Genomic DNA, 14,802 nt, shown 5'->3' with positions numbered 1-14,802 from the left:
CTTTGTCGGTGAGCTCGGCGATCTCCACGGGCGATGCGCGACGAAGGGTGTGTAATCGCTCGTCGTTCCGGATCCAGTGGATGACTGTTGTGGAGTCAGTCAATATATATAGTTCTCTCCGCCACGATGCGATGCTCCTTCTTCACTGCGTCAGCGAGGCGCGCCCGATTACCGCCGCTTGCAGCTCGAGGCGGGGTATCGTTTGCGTCCGTCGCGGTGCCACCTTCGCCTTGGCGGCCACCAAAGAGGTGTAACGTTCTCTTGGCCGACCATCCGCCAATACGCCACCGCTGCGTAGGCCTGCTCGCTGGCGTCGCACATAACGTGGAGCTCGATGCGTCGCTCGTGGCTCGTCGGTCCATAATGTCGGGGAATGCGCAACTGGCCGATCGCCGACAGTTGCGACAACCACGTCGCGAACACTGCGTCTTCCTCTGGCACCCGTTCGTCCACGACATCTTTAAGCGCCATAAGTTCTGAAGGATGATCTTGGCGCGAATGGTGTACACGCTGAGAAGTCCCAGTGGATCGTAGATCGACATGACTGTACTGAGGGCTTCTCTCTTGGTGGGCGTGCGCGTTTTACTTCTTTCGGGACTCGGCTCATTGCTGTGTTGAATCCCAGCTCGTCTCGCTCGGGTCCCACCGCAGTCCCAATATCTTGCTGTGTTGATGTTCTCCCCAGTTGCGTGGGCTGATTCGAGCGCAACTCTGGGGCACGTCGCGAAGCACACTCTCGTCGTTCGAGTTCCAACCGCGCAGAGTGAATCCCGCCGCCGCGTGCACCGTCTTCATTTCCTCTATGGCTTCGTGCGCTTCTCCGGGTGTATCGTAGCTGGCCACCAAGTCGTCCATATAGTGATATTTGGTGATGGCCTCCGCTGCTCTGGGATACAGCTGCGCATGCACGTTGGCGTTGTGATTCCTTACGAAGTGCGCCATGAATGGTGAACTCGCTGCACCGAAGATCATGCTGGTCATCTTAAATCGCTGCGGCGGGTTGGTTCGGTCGTTACCGCGCCACAGAAATTGCTGCGCTGACTGATCTTCGGCACGGATCTTGATTCGCAGGAACATTTCTTGTATGTCCGCTGTGACTGCTACAGCGCTCTCCCGGAACCGAAACATTATTCCGAGAGACATCAACATGTCAGGGCCTTCCAGTAAGTGGTCGTTCAGACTCACCCCGTGACTTGTCGCCGCTGCGTCGAACACCAACCTCTGCTTGCCAGGCTTGTTCGGGTTCTGCACCGCGAAGTGAGGGAGGTACCAACAGACGGGGCTCGATGATTCTGACCCGTCGCACCTCACTGCGTATCCTTTTCTATAAGGTTATTCACCTGTGCAGTATATTCGCGGGCAAATTCAGGCGAGGCGTCCATCTTGTGCTCGATTTGTCGCAGGCGTCGAAGTGCCGCGTTGTAGCTCGGCGGCATGGCGGTGTTGTCTTGTCGCCACGGCAAGCCGACTTCGTACCCGCAGTCTATCTTCCTTATAGACGTCTTCAATGTGGCGATGGCTCGTCGATCTGCGTCACTCACTCTTGGTTCTGGTGTGACGCCGAGCGCTATTTTGAAGTGATCTTCCACGAGGTTATGCAGTCCGTCGTGCTCCCGCTCGTATATATGAAGCACGTTTTCTTTCTTTGTTATGACGCTACGTGGTAACGTACCGTGCACCCAGCCGAGTAGCGTCCTTGATGCAGCCGGTTCGTTGCGGCCGCCAACTCGCAGTTCTCGCGACACAATGTGCTCCCAATGATCCGCGCCCAATAAGATGCCTGGGCGCGCTCGTTCATAGCACAATTCTTCCGGCAGGTCCCTTAAATGCTTCAACTTCATAAGCACTGCCGGAATGGTCTGTTGGTGCAGTTTCAGGTGCTTTATTGTTCTTGCTCGTATTGAGTGTGGCTCGTCTTCTGTCACACCTCTAATTCGCACCGTCACCAACTTGCTGGCTTTTCCTTTTGAGCCATGTTAACGCCGCTTAGGTGCAGTGCTTGTGTAGGGCCGTCTGCACCTATCTTCTCGGCGAGATCTTCATCCATCAATGTCACCGTGGCACCTTCGTCGAGGAGGCGTGCGTTCTCACCTCCCCCCGTGGACCGGCGACTACGACCGGGCACATGTTCAGAAGCACGGTGCGTGCGCCGACGTTCGTTTTCGGCGTCACTGACAATACTTGTTCCTTGTCACGTACCTCTGTGTTTTCCGGTTTCTTTTCCGCTTGATGCAGCGATGAGTGATGCGGACGACGACACTTTTGTTCCACACCGCACAGCTTGGCTTTGCATGTTATGCGCCGATGAGTACTGTTCGCACACTTAAAACACAGCTTCTTTTCTTTGATCAGGTTCCATCGCTGTTCGACGCTAAGTGCTTTGTACTTAGGGCACTGCGTTAACACATGCGCCTCGCTGCATGCCGGACACTCTTGTTTATCTTCTTGTTCAAGTGTGTATACGTTGCTCGCCTTTCTCTTGATCGCGATGGCCGGTCTGAGTTCTCTTTTCGCCGCGCTGCTCGTTCCCGCAGACGGAGCGTACGTATATTTCAACGCTCTGTCCGCTTCTCGCATAAGGAAGCGAGACAATACGATCTCTGGGTCAGCCGTTCCTTCATTTTCATAGGCGTAATCACACCATCGTGATCGTATGTGCGGGCTCAACTTTTCTAACACTTCACGAGTCAAAAGTGGATTATAGAGGTACTCACGGCGATCCATACTCCGCAACACACATATAACATTTTGAATCTTGATCGCGAAGTTGTTGAGTTCCGTCGCCGTTGAGCCGGGCTTGGACGTCTTTCTTAACTCGTCCAAGGCACGATCAATAATCACTTCTGGCCGTCCGAAGCACTGTTCCAATGTCTTCATAATAGTGCTCGGGTCTGTGGCCGTATGCAAAGTGCGGCCACGACATCACGCGCCTCTCCTTTCAGCGCGCTTCTTAGTCGCTGAATGTTCTCAGCGGCAGACACGTTGTACAATTTCGTAGTGTCTTGCATGGCGGCTTTAAAAGGAAGCCACTCGTTCACTGCGCCGGAAAATGTTGGTAAATCTACTTGTCTCACCCGAGGTCTCGCCATTCTTTCGAGTGCGACTGCCAATTTCTCCATGTCGCTCGGGGCTCTCGGAGGCGTCGGTGATCTCGCTCGTGGTAGGTCGAAGCGCAGCGTTCTCGGCTCCTCCCTTGACTCACCGGTCTCTCCTCGAGAGCTAAGTGGATTCTTCCTTAGCCATTCATTGACATCTACTTCGGGTTGTTCGCCTTGCACGCTTTCTGCGTCGTCTTGAATGGCGGACACGTCCAAAGCGAGTTTCTTCTTTACAAGCTCGGCCTCCAATTCGAGCTCTTTTCTCTTGATAGCTGCCATCTTTTCTGCAGCCTCCAGTTCGGCCAAACGCAACCTTGTTGTTACGCTGGCGGTAGATCGAACGGACTGTGCGGGCGATCTTACACGTGGCTGATCCTTTGCCGTCACCTTTGTCACCGTTTCCGACATAATGCGCGCCGTAGACGTCGAAGGCGTACACATTATTCCCACTGACGTGGCTTGCTCGGTCTGAGGTGAGGCAGGCGGCTCTTGTGATATGCGCTTTAGTCTCTCTAGACTTATTTGTCTTTCCTCCCGACGGCGGTCAGACTCTTGCCGTTCACGGGATCGCCTCTGTTCCTCTACGTCGGCTGCGTCGCCCTGGCTTCTCGTCACCACCATCGCGTTCGGTAGACAGCGGTGTTGACGTAACCGTATCGCAGAGCGTGCGATAAAGACAAACTAGGCTCACACTACACTTCACAGAGCTCACTCACTCCAGTCACGTTATGCACAATCACTGCACTTTCGCTCAGTGCCCCGGGCACGAGATTCGCGCTGCGCACAATATCGCTGTGCACAAAGATTCGCGACGGTAACACGCGTACGCTAGGCACGTTCTGTTTGCCTTCCTACTATTCGCGAACGCGAGTCAACCACAAACAAATCCGGCACTCGAAGGACCAGGAAATGTTGGGGACTGTATTAAAACTTCCACGGATTTGTTCACTGGTTTATTTTCGAATCTGCTTATCTCGTACCAATTTTCTTATTCTGCCTCGAACTACAAACTACGCATTTTTTTTTTTTTTTTTTTGATCCTGTCTTACGTTTGTTAGCCTGGCAAGGGCCGGCTTATACAAACACACCGGTCTTGCGGGTGCGTGCTTTAGGCACTGCGAGCCCTTAAGTGACCATGCTGAGGGCGACCCTCTAAAGGGTCACGACCTCGGCTCAGGACGGCCACTGAGAGAAGATGTTTTGGGGACATCAGCGATTATGGAAACGCGAAAGGAGCGAAAAACGACCTAACCGTCTAACATGTTTACATCGGCGCCCGGGCCGGAATTATCAGAAGGGTCGGGAGGACGGGGGACGCGGCGAGGTCCTCGACGGCGAGGACGGAGCAGCGGTCGTGTTGAGTGTTTGAGCTTTTAAGCAGCTCGTGCTTTCTACGTATTGCCAGAGTTATATCGTCCTCTGGATCTGATAAGACTGAACGCGGTCTTCTCCATTTGGCGCGGTCAAATGGAGTGTATTTAGAATTTAGTCGGATTAACGGATTCGGGTGATTGACCGCCTTATCGAAATAGCGTCTGCTGGCCATGTGCATAAAGTGCCTGATGGTCGGCATATCGGTGTCCACGTGGAGGTTGCGATTGCGAACGTACCACGGGGCATCGAGTGCACGTCTGAGGAATTTGTTTTGTAACACCTGCAGACGCTGAAGTCGAGCAGGCGGTATATGCGCGAATACGGGGACGCGTACGTCATGATCGGTCTAACGCACGTAGTAAAGATCCTAATCTTGTTGCGGATAGACATCTTACTTTTCTGTTTAAGAGCCAGTGGAGCTGGCCCATCGCGAATGCGGCTCGCGCGCGTACCGCATTTACGTGTGGGGCGAAGGTCAACCTCTGATCAAGGATCACACCTAGATATTTGACCTTATGGGTCCAAGGGATGATTTGGCCAGACAATCTAACTGAAGCGTTAGGCGCTTCTTTCTGAAGCTTCCTATGGAATAGGATAGCTTGGCTTTTTGGAGGGGTTGACAGTGATGCGCCATTTGCGAAACCACTCGCCGAGCTGGTCGGCGGCGGCCTGCAAAATGCGCACCACATGTTCCGGTTCTCTACGTGAAGCGTAGATCGCCGTGTCGTCCGCGAAGAGCGCCAGATGGGCGTCTTTGTATTTAGGAATATCGCTAGTATATAACGAGAATAGAAAAGGTGATAGCGCGGAGCCTTGCGGGACTCCGGCCGAGATGGTATGACGAGAGGAGAGGGTGCCCTCGACACGATATTTGAAACCGCGATTCGACAAAAACTCTCGTATGATGTGCACGAGCTGTGTGGGCACGTTGAGAGTGTACAGCTTGTACAACAAGCCGTTGTGCCACACTTTGTCGAATGCTTTCTCAATATCGAAGAAGAGAGCACCGGTATAGAATCCTAACTTAAATCTGGAATAGACATGCTCCGTGATGCGGAGTATCTGATGCACGCAACTGTGCCTATTTCGAAAACCAAACTGCTCTGGAGGGAGCAGATTGTGGGAGTGAGCTACTATTTTGAGACGGTCGAGGACGATCCGCTCATAAAGTTTCCCTATCGTGCTAAGTAGGCTAATGGGCCTATAAGAGGCCGGTTCTGACGCGGGTTTACCCGGCTTGTGAATTCCTATCACGACTGCTTCTTTCCAGGCCTCAGGAAAGTAGCAGTTCTGGAATGCTGCATTGAGGATGTCAGCAAGAATCTTGACCAGATGCCCCGGTAGCATTTTCAGTAACCTAGTGGGGATACCGTCAGCCCCGGGGGCTTTTCGCCTATTTAGTGCCTTGATCAGAGTGACGACTTCTTCGATCGTCACCGGCGCGAGGGGGTCGGGGGGCGCGTCGACGTCCGGGTCGATTGTTTGAAATGGTCGCGGAATAGGCGGCGAAGGGATCGCGTTCCTACTTTCGACAGGGGGAAAAGAGGCCACATCCTTTCTCTTGAAAGAGCGGACCAGCTTCCAAAAGGCCATGTGGGTCGGTTGGATTTCCGACAAGTGCTGCTCCCACCTCGAATCGACGGCGTCCTTTACGCGACGTCTGGCCTCACGTTGGAGGTAACGCGCGAGACGCCGTCGATCCGGGGAGGGTCAGACACGCAGGCCTTTAGTGCTGCGTTTCGCCTCCTCAGCACCCATCTCACGTCATCGGGAAGATGCCCTTGACCGTTGCCGGTCTCGGGCACCCTCTCGGAGCTTTCGCTCAAGACGTGGTGTAGATGGTTGGTGAAGGAGCGAATCGCGCCGGTCGTTTCCTCGCGAGTCACGATGTTGGGCGGAATAGAAGAGAGAGCATTAGATGAAGTATCGGCGAGTTTGGTGCTCAAGAGCCGCCAATTCGTCGACACTTTCACCCCTGTCGTTAGGACCTGTGTCTGAGGGACCGTTATGGGGGCCTAGATCTAGGATCACAGGTCTGTGGTCTGAATCTAACTCGTGTAACACTCGCAGGGAACGCACGTTGAGACATACGTTCCTTACGAGTGCTATATCTAAAATATCTGGTCTGTAACTATCGTCTACGAAGCTATAGTGCGTGGGTTCAGAAGGAACCAGAATGCTCATGTCAATTTCGTCAAGACAGCTCTCGAGTACCGCACCCCTACCGTTGGTAGAGTTGCAGTTCCAAAGAGTGTTCTTGGCGTTAAGGTCGCCCGCCAGAAGGACGGACTCCCCCATACTGAGTAGGGTTATTAGTTCGTTGGAGTGAAGCTCCTTACTAGGTGAGAGATAGGCCGAGATCAGAGTGATCGGCGGGTGTCCTGTCATAGAAAGCCTGCACACTGAAGCCTCAATGCTGCTCAGGCTTTCGGGGGGGTCGAGAGGTATGCAATGCAGGGACCTTTTGTAGTAAATGAGAGTGCCACCTTTAGGGCCATCGGTGCGATCGTTTCGCACGAGATTGAAATTGGGGAGTTTGGGACTGCGTTGGGAGGGTTTGAGGAACGTTTCCTGGAGGAGGAAGACGTCCAATTTATGATCGCGAGCAAAGTCTGAGAGTTCGGCTCGTTGGCCGCGTATACCATTAAGGTTGAAAAAGCCCACTCTGAGGGAGCGAGGCTTGAGTCGCGATGGGTTATTTCCGTTTGGAGAAGCCATTACGGAGAGAAAATGGATTCCATAGTGAGCTGGAATATGCACTGTTGCGCGTTATAAATTTGGGCGAAAAGGACTGAGTCAGAGCGACCCAGTGCCTTCATTTTGGACGAGCAGTCGTGGATCAGCGCGTGGAGTTCGATAATCTCTGGGGAAACCAGAGAGAATGAAGAAGCCGCGCCGCTAGACGACGGAGTCGCCGCCACCTGGGGTTTGGATGGTGCGGGAGCCTTCGACTTGACTACCTTGGAAGAGGTAGCCTTGGAGGTCGAGGGCGTTGGGACGGGAGCGGGAACAGTGGCCGCCGCTGCTGGTGTTGTGGCCGGGGTGGCGGGAGATCCTCCGGGAGAACCACCGCCCTGGGCCTGGGGACGCGAGTCGGCACGTACCGTGGCGGGAAACCACGGGTTACGTGTCGGGGCTGGGGCCAAAACGAATTTTTCGGCCTGAGGGGCCTTGGCCTTAGGGGCCTGATTGGTCCTATAATTGGACTTGTATTTGGGTGCCTGTGGGCACCCCCCGGTAATTGGCCGGATGGCCAGATTGCCGGCAGTTGGTGCACGAAGGCGGCTCCGTGCACTGGGACCTATCTTTCGGACGCGGGCACTCTGACGTGCCGTGCTCGCCGAGGCACTTGACGCACCTGGCGGGGAGGCGACAGCCACGCGAGTTGTGGCCATACTTCTGGCAGTTGTGACACTGCGCAACCTCGCTAGTCTTATGTGGGGTCTCGACGGTGAAGCCGCCAAGGCCCGAGATGTCGCGAAGCTCGTAAAGAGCTTTTACGTCCGCGGGGGTAGCCAAGATGGCGAGGACCATCTCGTACTGTATGCCACGTCGTGACAAACGCGATTTACGGTGCATCCGGTGCACCTCTAGGGCTGCGATGCCCTTGGCCTGGAGGCCTTGTTGGACCTCGGCGGCCGACATTTGGAGGGGTATGCCACGGATGACGTACTATAGCGGCGCTCGTCCGGGAGCGCAAAGGTGTAATAATGATAGCGTTTGCTATCTAGAAATTTGGTCAACTCGCGGTGATCGCTAATTGACCCGGGCTGGAGGGACAGCAGTTTTTGGCCACTGTTCCAGGCGTTGGGCGGGATTTTAATGCCCCCACGGGTGAGGGCATCAAAAAAGGACTGAAGGGAGGCCCCTTCAGGAAGCTGAAGATTAACCTTCGGTGGCTTTTTAGGCCCCTTAGGTTGGGTCGGTGGCGACGAATCCGTCGAGCTAGCGGGCGCGGGCTGGGAAGCCGCGGGTTTTTGTTTTTGCGCAGAAGGCGCGGACGGCGCGGAAGGCGCTTGGGACGCAGGAGCGTCTGAGCCACGCTGCTTCTTCCTGCGCCCGTTCCTCACGGTCGTGAAGCCGTCGTCGTCGAGGTCCGACGACGCGGCCCCAGACCGCGATTCGCTAGGGGCAGGAGAAACAGGTCGCTTGGACGCGCAAGCGACGGGGACATCGGATAAGACGGGTGCGCCTGGATCGGAATCCATGGCGAGGTCGGGATCGACGGCGCCGGCCGGGCTCCCGGGCGGACTAGGTCCGTCCGAGGACACGGCCGACTCCGACGAGTCGGAGGAAGAGGATGACTCAGATGAGTCGGTAGAGGTCGCGGGTGACGCGGGTGAAGCGGGTGACTCCGGCGAGTCAGGCACCGCACGGGGGGCGTTGGCAACCACTAGGGAGTGGACCAGGGAGCAGAACATAGGGTCGCTCCTAATGTATTCGGCGAGAGTTGTCAACATGGCGTGTTTAGCCTTGTTGACATCCGCCGCCGGCTCGTCAGTGTCCATAGGCCTAGATTCAGCCATTGTGGGCGAATCCGGGCCTAGGGGCACTTAAAAAAGAATAGTGAAAGGGCCGCGAGTGGGTTCGGGACCCGGGTGCGTTCCGCCTGGGAAAGAACCCACAAGAAACCAGGCGGCTATCGCACAGAGAGCGAACGCGTGATTTTACGTGAAACGAACAAACGTCCCCGGGTGGGTGTGCCCGGGGTTGTGTGCGTGAGTGACCCTCCCCGCCGGGTGTAGGCGAGGGGGGATGTACTTAAAATTAGGTGTGCCCTAAGCTTGTATCCCTTTGCCAATCTTAATGTGCGAAAGGGTTCCTAACAATCCGTGCGACGTAAACGATATTGGACCTTTTTAGGGGCCCGCACGCTCAACCGTCACACGGGATGGAGTGTAAAGGAAAGGTAGGGTTGGGAAGGAGATATGCGGGGGAAACTGTGGTGTGTCTCCACAGCTTCCTTGTCCGCACCCGTCCGGCTTCGCTTTAGCCCTGAGGGGGGCGCAGCGCGGGCCGGGTCACCGCTAGCTCGGCTTGTTATCACCGTTAGGTTTACCACCGAGCTAACCCTGAAGGGGCAAAATTGTCGAGAAACGATACAGAAACGGGTTTGACCCTGTCCTGAGAAGGACGCGGCCGGACCCAAACAATGGACGCAGGTAACAACAGGGACAATGCCCTATTGTTTCCTTTGTCCGTGGCGTGCAGCGAGGTCGCTGCGGTCGTTCCGAGCAGGTACTCGGAAACGGGACAATGGCTTTACCGAGCAGGTACTCGGAAAAAGCCAAAGGGACCGCTCGAGTCGGGTGCTCAGAACGGTATGACGACAAACTACGCATACAATCGCCCGACTTATATACTAGTTTAGGAGGCACTATAACGCACGGGTGTGCCTCCTACGCACTTTTCGGCCATTGGCCCGCCGTTTTTCCTTCGTTGGCGCGTCCGTCGCTCTGATTGGCCGTAGGGTTCTGGTGGGCGGGGCGTCGTTCCACGATGCGCCGGCGCCGGGTCCCTCGTCGAGCGCGTGCAGTGCGCGCCTCAGTCGCGCGGCGACCGCCGTCCCGCGACGTTGCTCCTCTGGATGCTGCGTTGACGGGTCGCTCGCTGAGCGTGCGGCGCGCGGGCTTCAGTCCCGCTGCGTCCGCCGTCCCGTAACGTCGCTCCTTAGGCAGCGTCGTCGACGGGCCTCAGTGTCACGGCGGCCGCGAAGTCGTCGTGTCGCTAACATTAAGTACCTACACATACACACGTTTTTTTAGAACTAAATACAGTAACAAATGCACAGGTTTGAATGAAAATTGACGTATTGATAGATCATGTCCTGGATTAGCACATCAACTTACAGTAGTAATTACGTAATTTGCTCCTATGGGAAATAATGGGATTTTTTAAATAGATCGCACAGGCTTCATACAATGTTTTAAGGTCTTTCGCAGTAAAATCGCGAGTTACACCTATTGTATAAATGCGAAAGTTTGTGAAGATTTTTGGATGTTTGATAGTAAACGCATAAACTTAACAGATTTGGATCTAAGGCACACATACACAAACGGGTATAATTAACAACAGAATCTTTCCATCTCTTTTCTACATCACCTGTCCCACTCCAATGCGGGGTCTTGTATTAAATACCTACTAATCTACTGCATACGGGTACTTTCTACCACTGAAAAGAAGCCTTAATCTACAACGCTGTCTTAGTCCGAGTGGAAATACTTCAAATAGTCATTAAAAATTCTTGTGCAAAATCTACGTTAATAGATATTTTCCTTCAGAGTTGCAATAATTGACAAAGAATAATCATTTAAATTGATTAATCAATAACAATTATTCATTGAGAAATCTCGCATGCCCAAGAGTTTAGTTAAAGGCGGTCACACAAAGTCACGGTACTTGGTTCCAACCTAATTGGCACGTCCCGGGGGAGACCCTACTTTTTGAAATCGATTGAAATAATCACAGTAGAGCGATAGCCTAGTTGGGTGTTGAACGGACTGCCGAGACGAATGTCCGCAGGTTCAAATTACAAGGGCATATACTTCTGATAGATACTTCTGATTTTACTTAAATTATGTTTTGTTCACTGCTACATGGTTTTGCTACAGGTTTACTGTCTACTAGGACCAGGCTATAAACACATTCTGCGTCCGCAGCAACTATTTTTATTTGAAGGGAAGCTTCGGCTACCAACGAATTCAATTTATTTTATCGGAAATAAAATGAGTTGTATTCAAACATTTCCTGGAATTAGAACACACCATTACATAATAGAGAAGGATAAATAAACATCACAACGCTTAGTACATTGTTACGGGGCCTTTATGCTTTGGGATATTATGACACTCACGCCTTTTATTCCCAAAAGGGTAGGCAGAGGCGCATCTGGTGCACCCACTTTCTACCGTCTACATTCCGTCTCATGATGTGATAGGAGGCTAACCTATCGCATTATCGGGTATAAATTCTAGACTCTGGGCTAATACTGCGTAAAAAAATCGAACGTAACCTCGCCTGACTTGGGAATCGAACGTCAGACCTCAGCACTACAGTCCTACCGTAATACAACTACGCCACCGAGTCAGTCATGTATATCGTCTTTAATACCGCCATATTGCTCATTATTTTTAAATATAGAACGCAATAAAGAATTCTAGAGAGACTAATAAATTTGTCTTAAAATAATATCGCCAGTCTTCGTTTAAAATTCCTTTGATACTCTATTTAATAATCAACATCTGAAAAGCAATTTCGTAAAAATTCTAATCAATTAAATGACACAGACGAGTTTTATGTTAACTAACAATAACTGCAAAATAATGGAATGGCATTAATAAAAAACGGATAAATTTATTTTGCGACGGAGACACGACCGAGAAAAAGCTGATTGAATCCCAAATTGCAATGGCGACGCGCTTTTACAGGGGACGATTTTTCAATACAAATATTTTGTAGTGGATAATTTTACTATTCAATGTAATTCTTTACGAGAATATCGATCTTTTGACTATTATTATTTACTTAAGATACACCCAGAATACAATCAAAACATGCTAGGGTATTTAATCTAGATTGTACACCAAAATTTGTTTTATTAATCTATATATATAAAAATCAATTGCTGTTCGTTAGTCTCGCTAAAACTCGAGAACGGCTGAACGGATTTATCTTATCTTGGTCTTGAATTATTCGTGGAGGTCTAGGGAAGATTTAAAAGGTGAGAAAAATTCGAATAATTGCCGGGAAAATCCTCAAAACAGCATTTTTCTATTTCCCATACAAACGTTTTCTAACTAATACGTAGAGTCAATTTGTAATTTATTACCGCTGCATAAAGTTCAAATTCGCGTGCGCGTTGGAGGATCTAATATCGCGTTCTGAAACTCAACAAAAGTGAAAGTGAATCGCGAACGCGACAAAATTGCATAGTCTCAAAATACATAGTACATAAATAGTGGTCGGCTTCGAGAAACTCAATTTTAGCTAACTTCAGTTGTTAATCTGTCCGATTATTTTTTTAATAAGACTATATAGAAATCGAAAGATAAATCTTAAGTTTTGTCACAAATTAAATTATAAATCTTAAGTTAAATTTCTGAACGCAATCATAATATTTGACATTAGATTTGACAATCCATCCTGTCGCATTTCAGAGCACGGAAAAAAGTATTATTACGATATTATATCTATCTTTGTGGTTACGTGCGCGAGAACTTTCTTTACTTTGGTGATCCTTTGTGATAGTGACATTCCAAGTAATGTGCTCTTTTTTATGATAGCGACACTTTACTGCTAAATGAGCGGGAAATTTTCTCACTTTGATTAATTACAATTTACGATGCCGAGGAGAAGACGACCTGACTTAGGTCGTCGTAGTCAATCAAATGTGCGAAGAGCTACCTCACGATCTAACCGCACTGATGACCAGAGACAGACAGATCAAGAAAATAGTCGTATTGCTATGTCAGAATTGCGTTCTTTAGTGAGTGACAATGTAGGAGATAGGCTAAATTATTTATTCAATAAATGCTTTTTTCGATTCGATTTGTTTGTTTTAAAACCATTTTATACAAAAGATTAGGTCTTTTATTTATCCATGAGGTAGTATGAAGTCTGCCGGGTCAGCTAGTCCTATATATTAATGAAAGTGATATTTTTAATTATTCTGGCTAGTCAAAGTGACTGCACTTGATTGCAAGCACGGTGCCGTCCAGATAAAGTATGGAATGCCTACAGATTGCTATCTCATGCCATTCAAGACAAATCATGCCAACCTACTAAGATGCTTCTTTTTACTATTTAGAAATTATAAGCCTTAAATAAATCACATTTCTGTGTTCTTATCTGGATATAATTAAATGAGACTAGCAAATTACTTTCCCGTTGATAAGCGACTTACAAACAGTAGCAACACTTCTATGAATTTTGCTCGATAATTTGCAATTTTAACTCTTATGTACACGGGCTGTAAAGACCAAAACGAAACAACACTAGCTACATGTTACGGTTCAAGTAAAAAATCGTACCCTATAAATATTTTTGAACCAAGTAACAACTAAAGTACGTACCCGTCGAGCCATTTGCATTCCGCAAGATCATTTCAAATCTCCACAGATCTGTGCCTTTGGATATGTTCCAGCCCTTTATTATTGTCGTTTAATGGTAATTTTGGAAGACACGTCTGTCTGATATTAAGTGGGATCGCTTGATAATTCCCTTAACTTACGTTCAAGTATGAAGAGATTTAAATAATTAGACATGTTTATAATGTTCTAAGTTTGAATTACAAAACGTTTTGAAATACTCTGAAAAAATATTTAGTAAATGAGTATTCTAATTTTAAAACTAAAATATAATACTCTGAAAAATACTTACTAATTCTATATAATGGAGCGCCGTATGATTTGTACCTCGCAATCCAAGGCCAATCAATGAATCTTTTTATAAACTTTTGAAAAAAACTGTAATTAAATATTTCATAAAGATTTTATAAAAAACTCTAACTGCTTCGGTAGCGTATTACCGTACTACCGCAGTGCTGAAGTATCGGCTTGGATCCCCGGGTCGGGCAGAGTTATTGGGTTTTACTACTCAGTATCAGCCCAGAGTCTGTAATTTGTGCCCAATATGGCGATAGGCTCGCCCCCTATCATGGGACGGAATACATACGGCGGGAAGTGGGTGCACCATTTGCGCCTCTGCTTACCCTTTCGAGGATAAAAGGCGTGAGTGTGTGGAAAAACCCATTCATAGCAAAGGGTTCATTACGTAACGCATTTTTTTAAGAATTTTGAACCCCATGTAACCTACACACCCCCCTTCAAAAGTTATGTAACTCTAAAGTGTCATTTTTTTGTAATATTCACAATTATTTTACGCAAAATACTGGAAAGTCGCTAAAATACCTTTGTAATTGTTTTAAAATAAAAAAAACAATGTTACATAACGCTTTGTACGAAACCCCCTCCCGCCCCTGTAACGCATCGTAACGTTTTACAAGAAAAAAATGCGTTATGTAATACTTGAACGGCCCCAAAGCTGGTTTAACGATATATTAAAATGGATGATTTTATAAAAACAATAATTTGCAATATTAGTTTGTTACAAGCGGTCGTTTATCTCACGTCCGCCCGATAAGTGCACTGGCGCTTCCTCTCTGATAATGTGCGTTGTGCTGGCCGACCAATCTGAACTTATAAATCCTATTAATTTTAAATTTAAAAGTTTCAGAAATAAACGCAGAAATTGCTAAATGGATTTGAATTTGACACACAGATAATTCATCTTCTTGATTACATACACTACTTTTATTCCGGAAAAATATACA

General features: G+C 49.3%; 1 protein-coding gene across 1 annotated transcript; it reads right to left on the bottom strand.

Annotated features, from left to right (window-relative positions):
* Positions 1–603: 603 nt before the first annotated feature.
* LOC119190743 lies at positions 604–2,877 on the bottom strand. Its single transcript, XM_037443370.1, has 3 exons — positions 2,092–2,877; positions 1,341–1,859; positions 604–1,245 (listed from the first exon to the last, which is right to left on the bottom strand). The coding sequence occupies exons 1-3, from the start codon at positions 2,875–2,877 to the stop codon at positions 604–606; spliced, it is 1,947 nt and encodes a 648-aa protein (XP_037299267.1).
* Positions 2,878–14,802: the final 11,925 nt, after the last annotated feature.

This window comes from Manduca sexta, chromosome 5 (assembly GCF_014839805.1).
Source record: "Manduca sexta isolate Smith_Timp_Sample1 chromosome 5, JHU_Msex_v1.0, whole genome shotgun sequence".
Lineage (NCBI taxonomy): Eukaryota > Metazoa > Arthropoda > Insecta > Lepidoptera > Sphingidae > Manduca > Manduca sexta.
The sequence above is the reverse complement of the archived record's forward strand: the minus strand, read 5'-3'. Positions and strand labels throughout refer to the sequence as shown.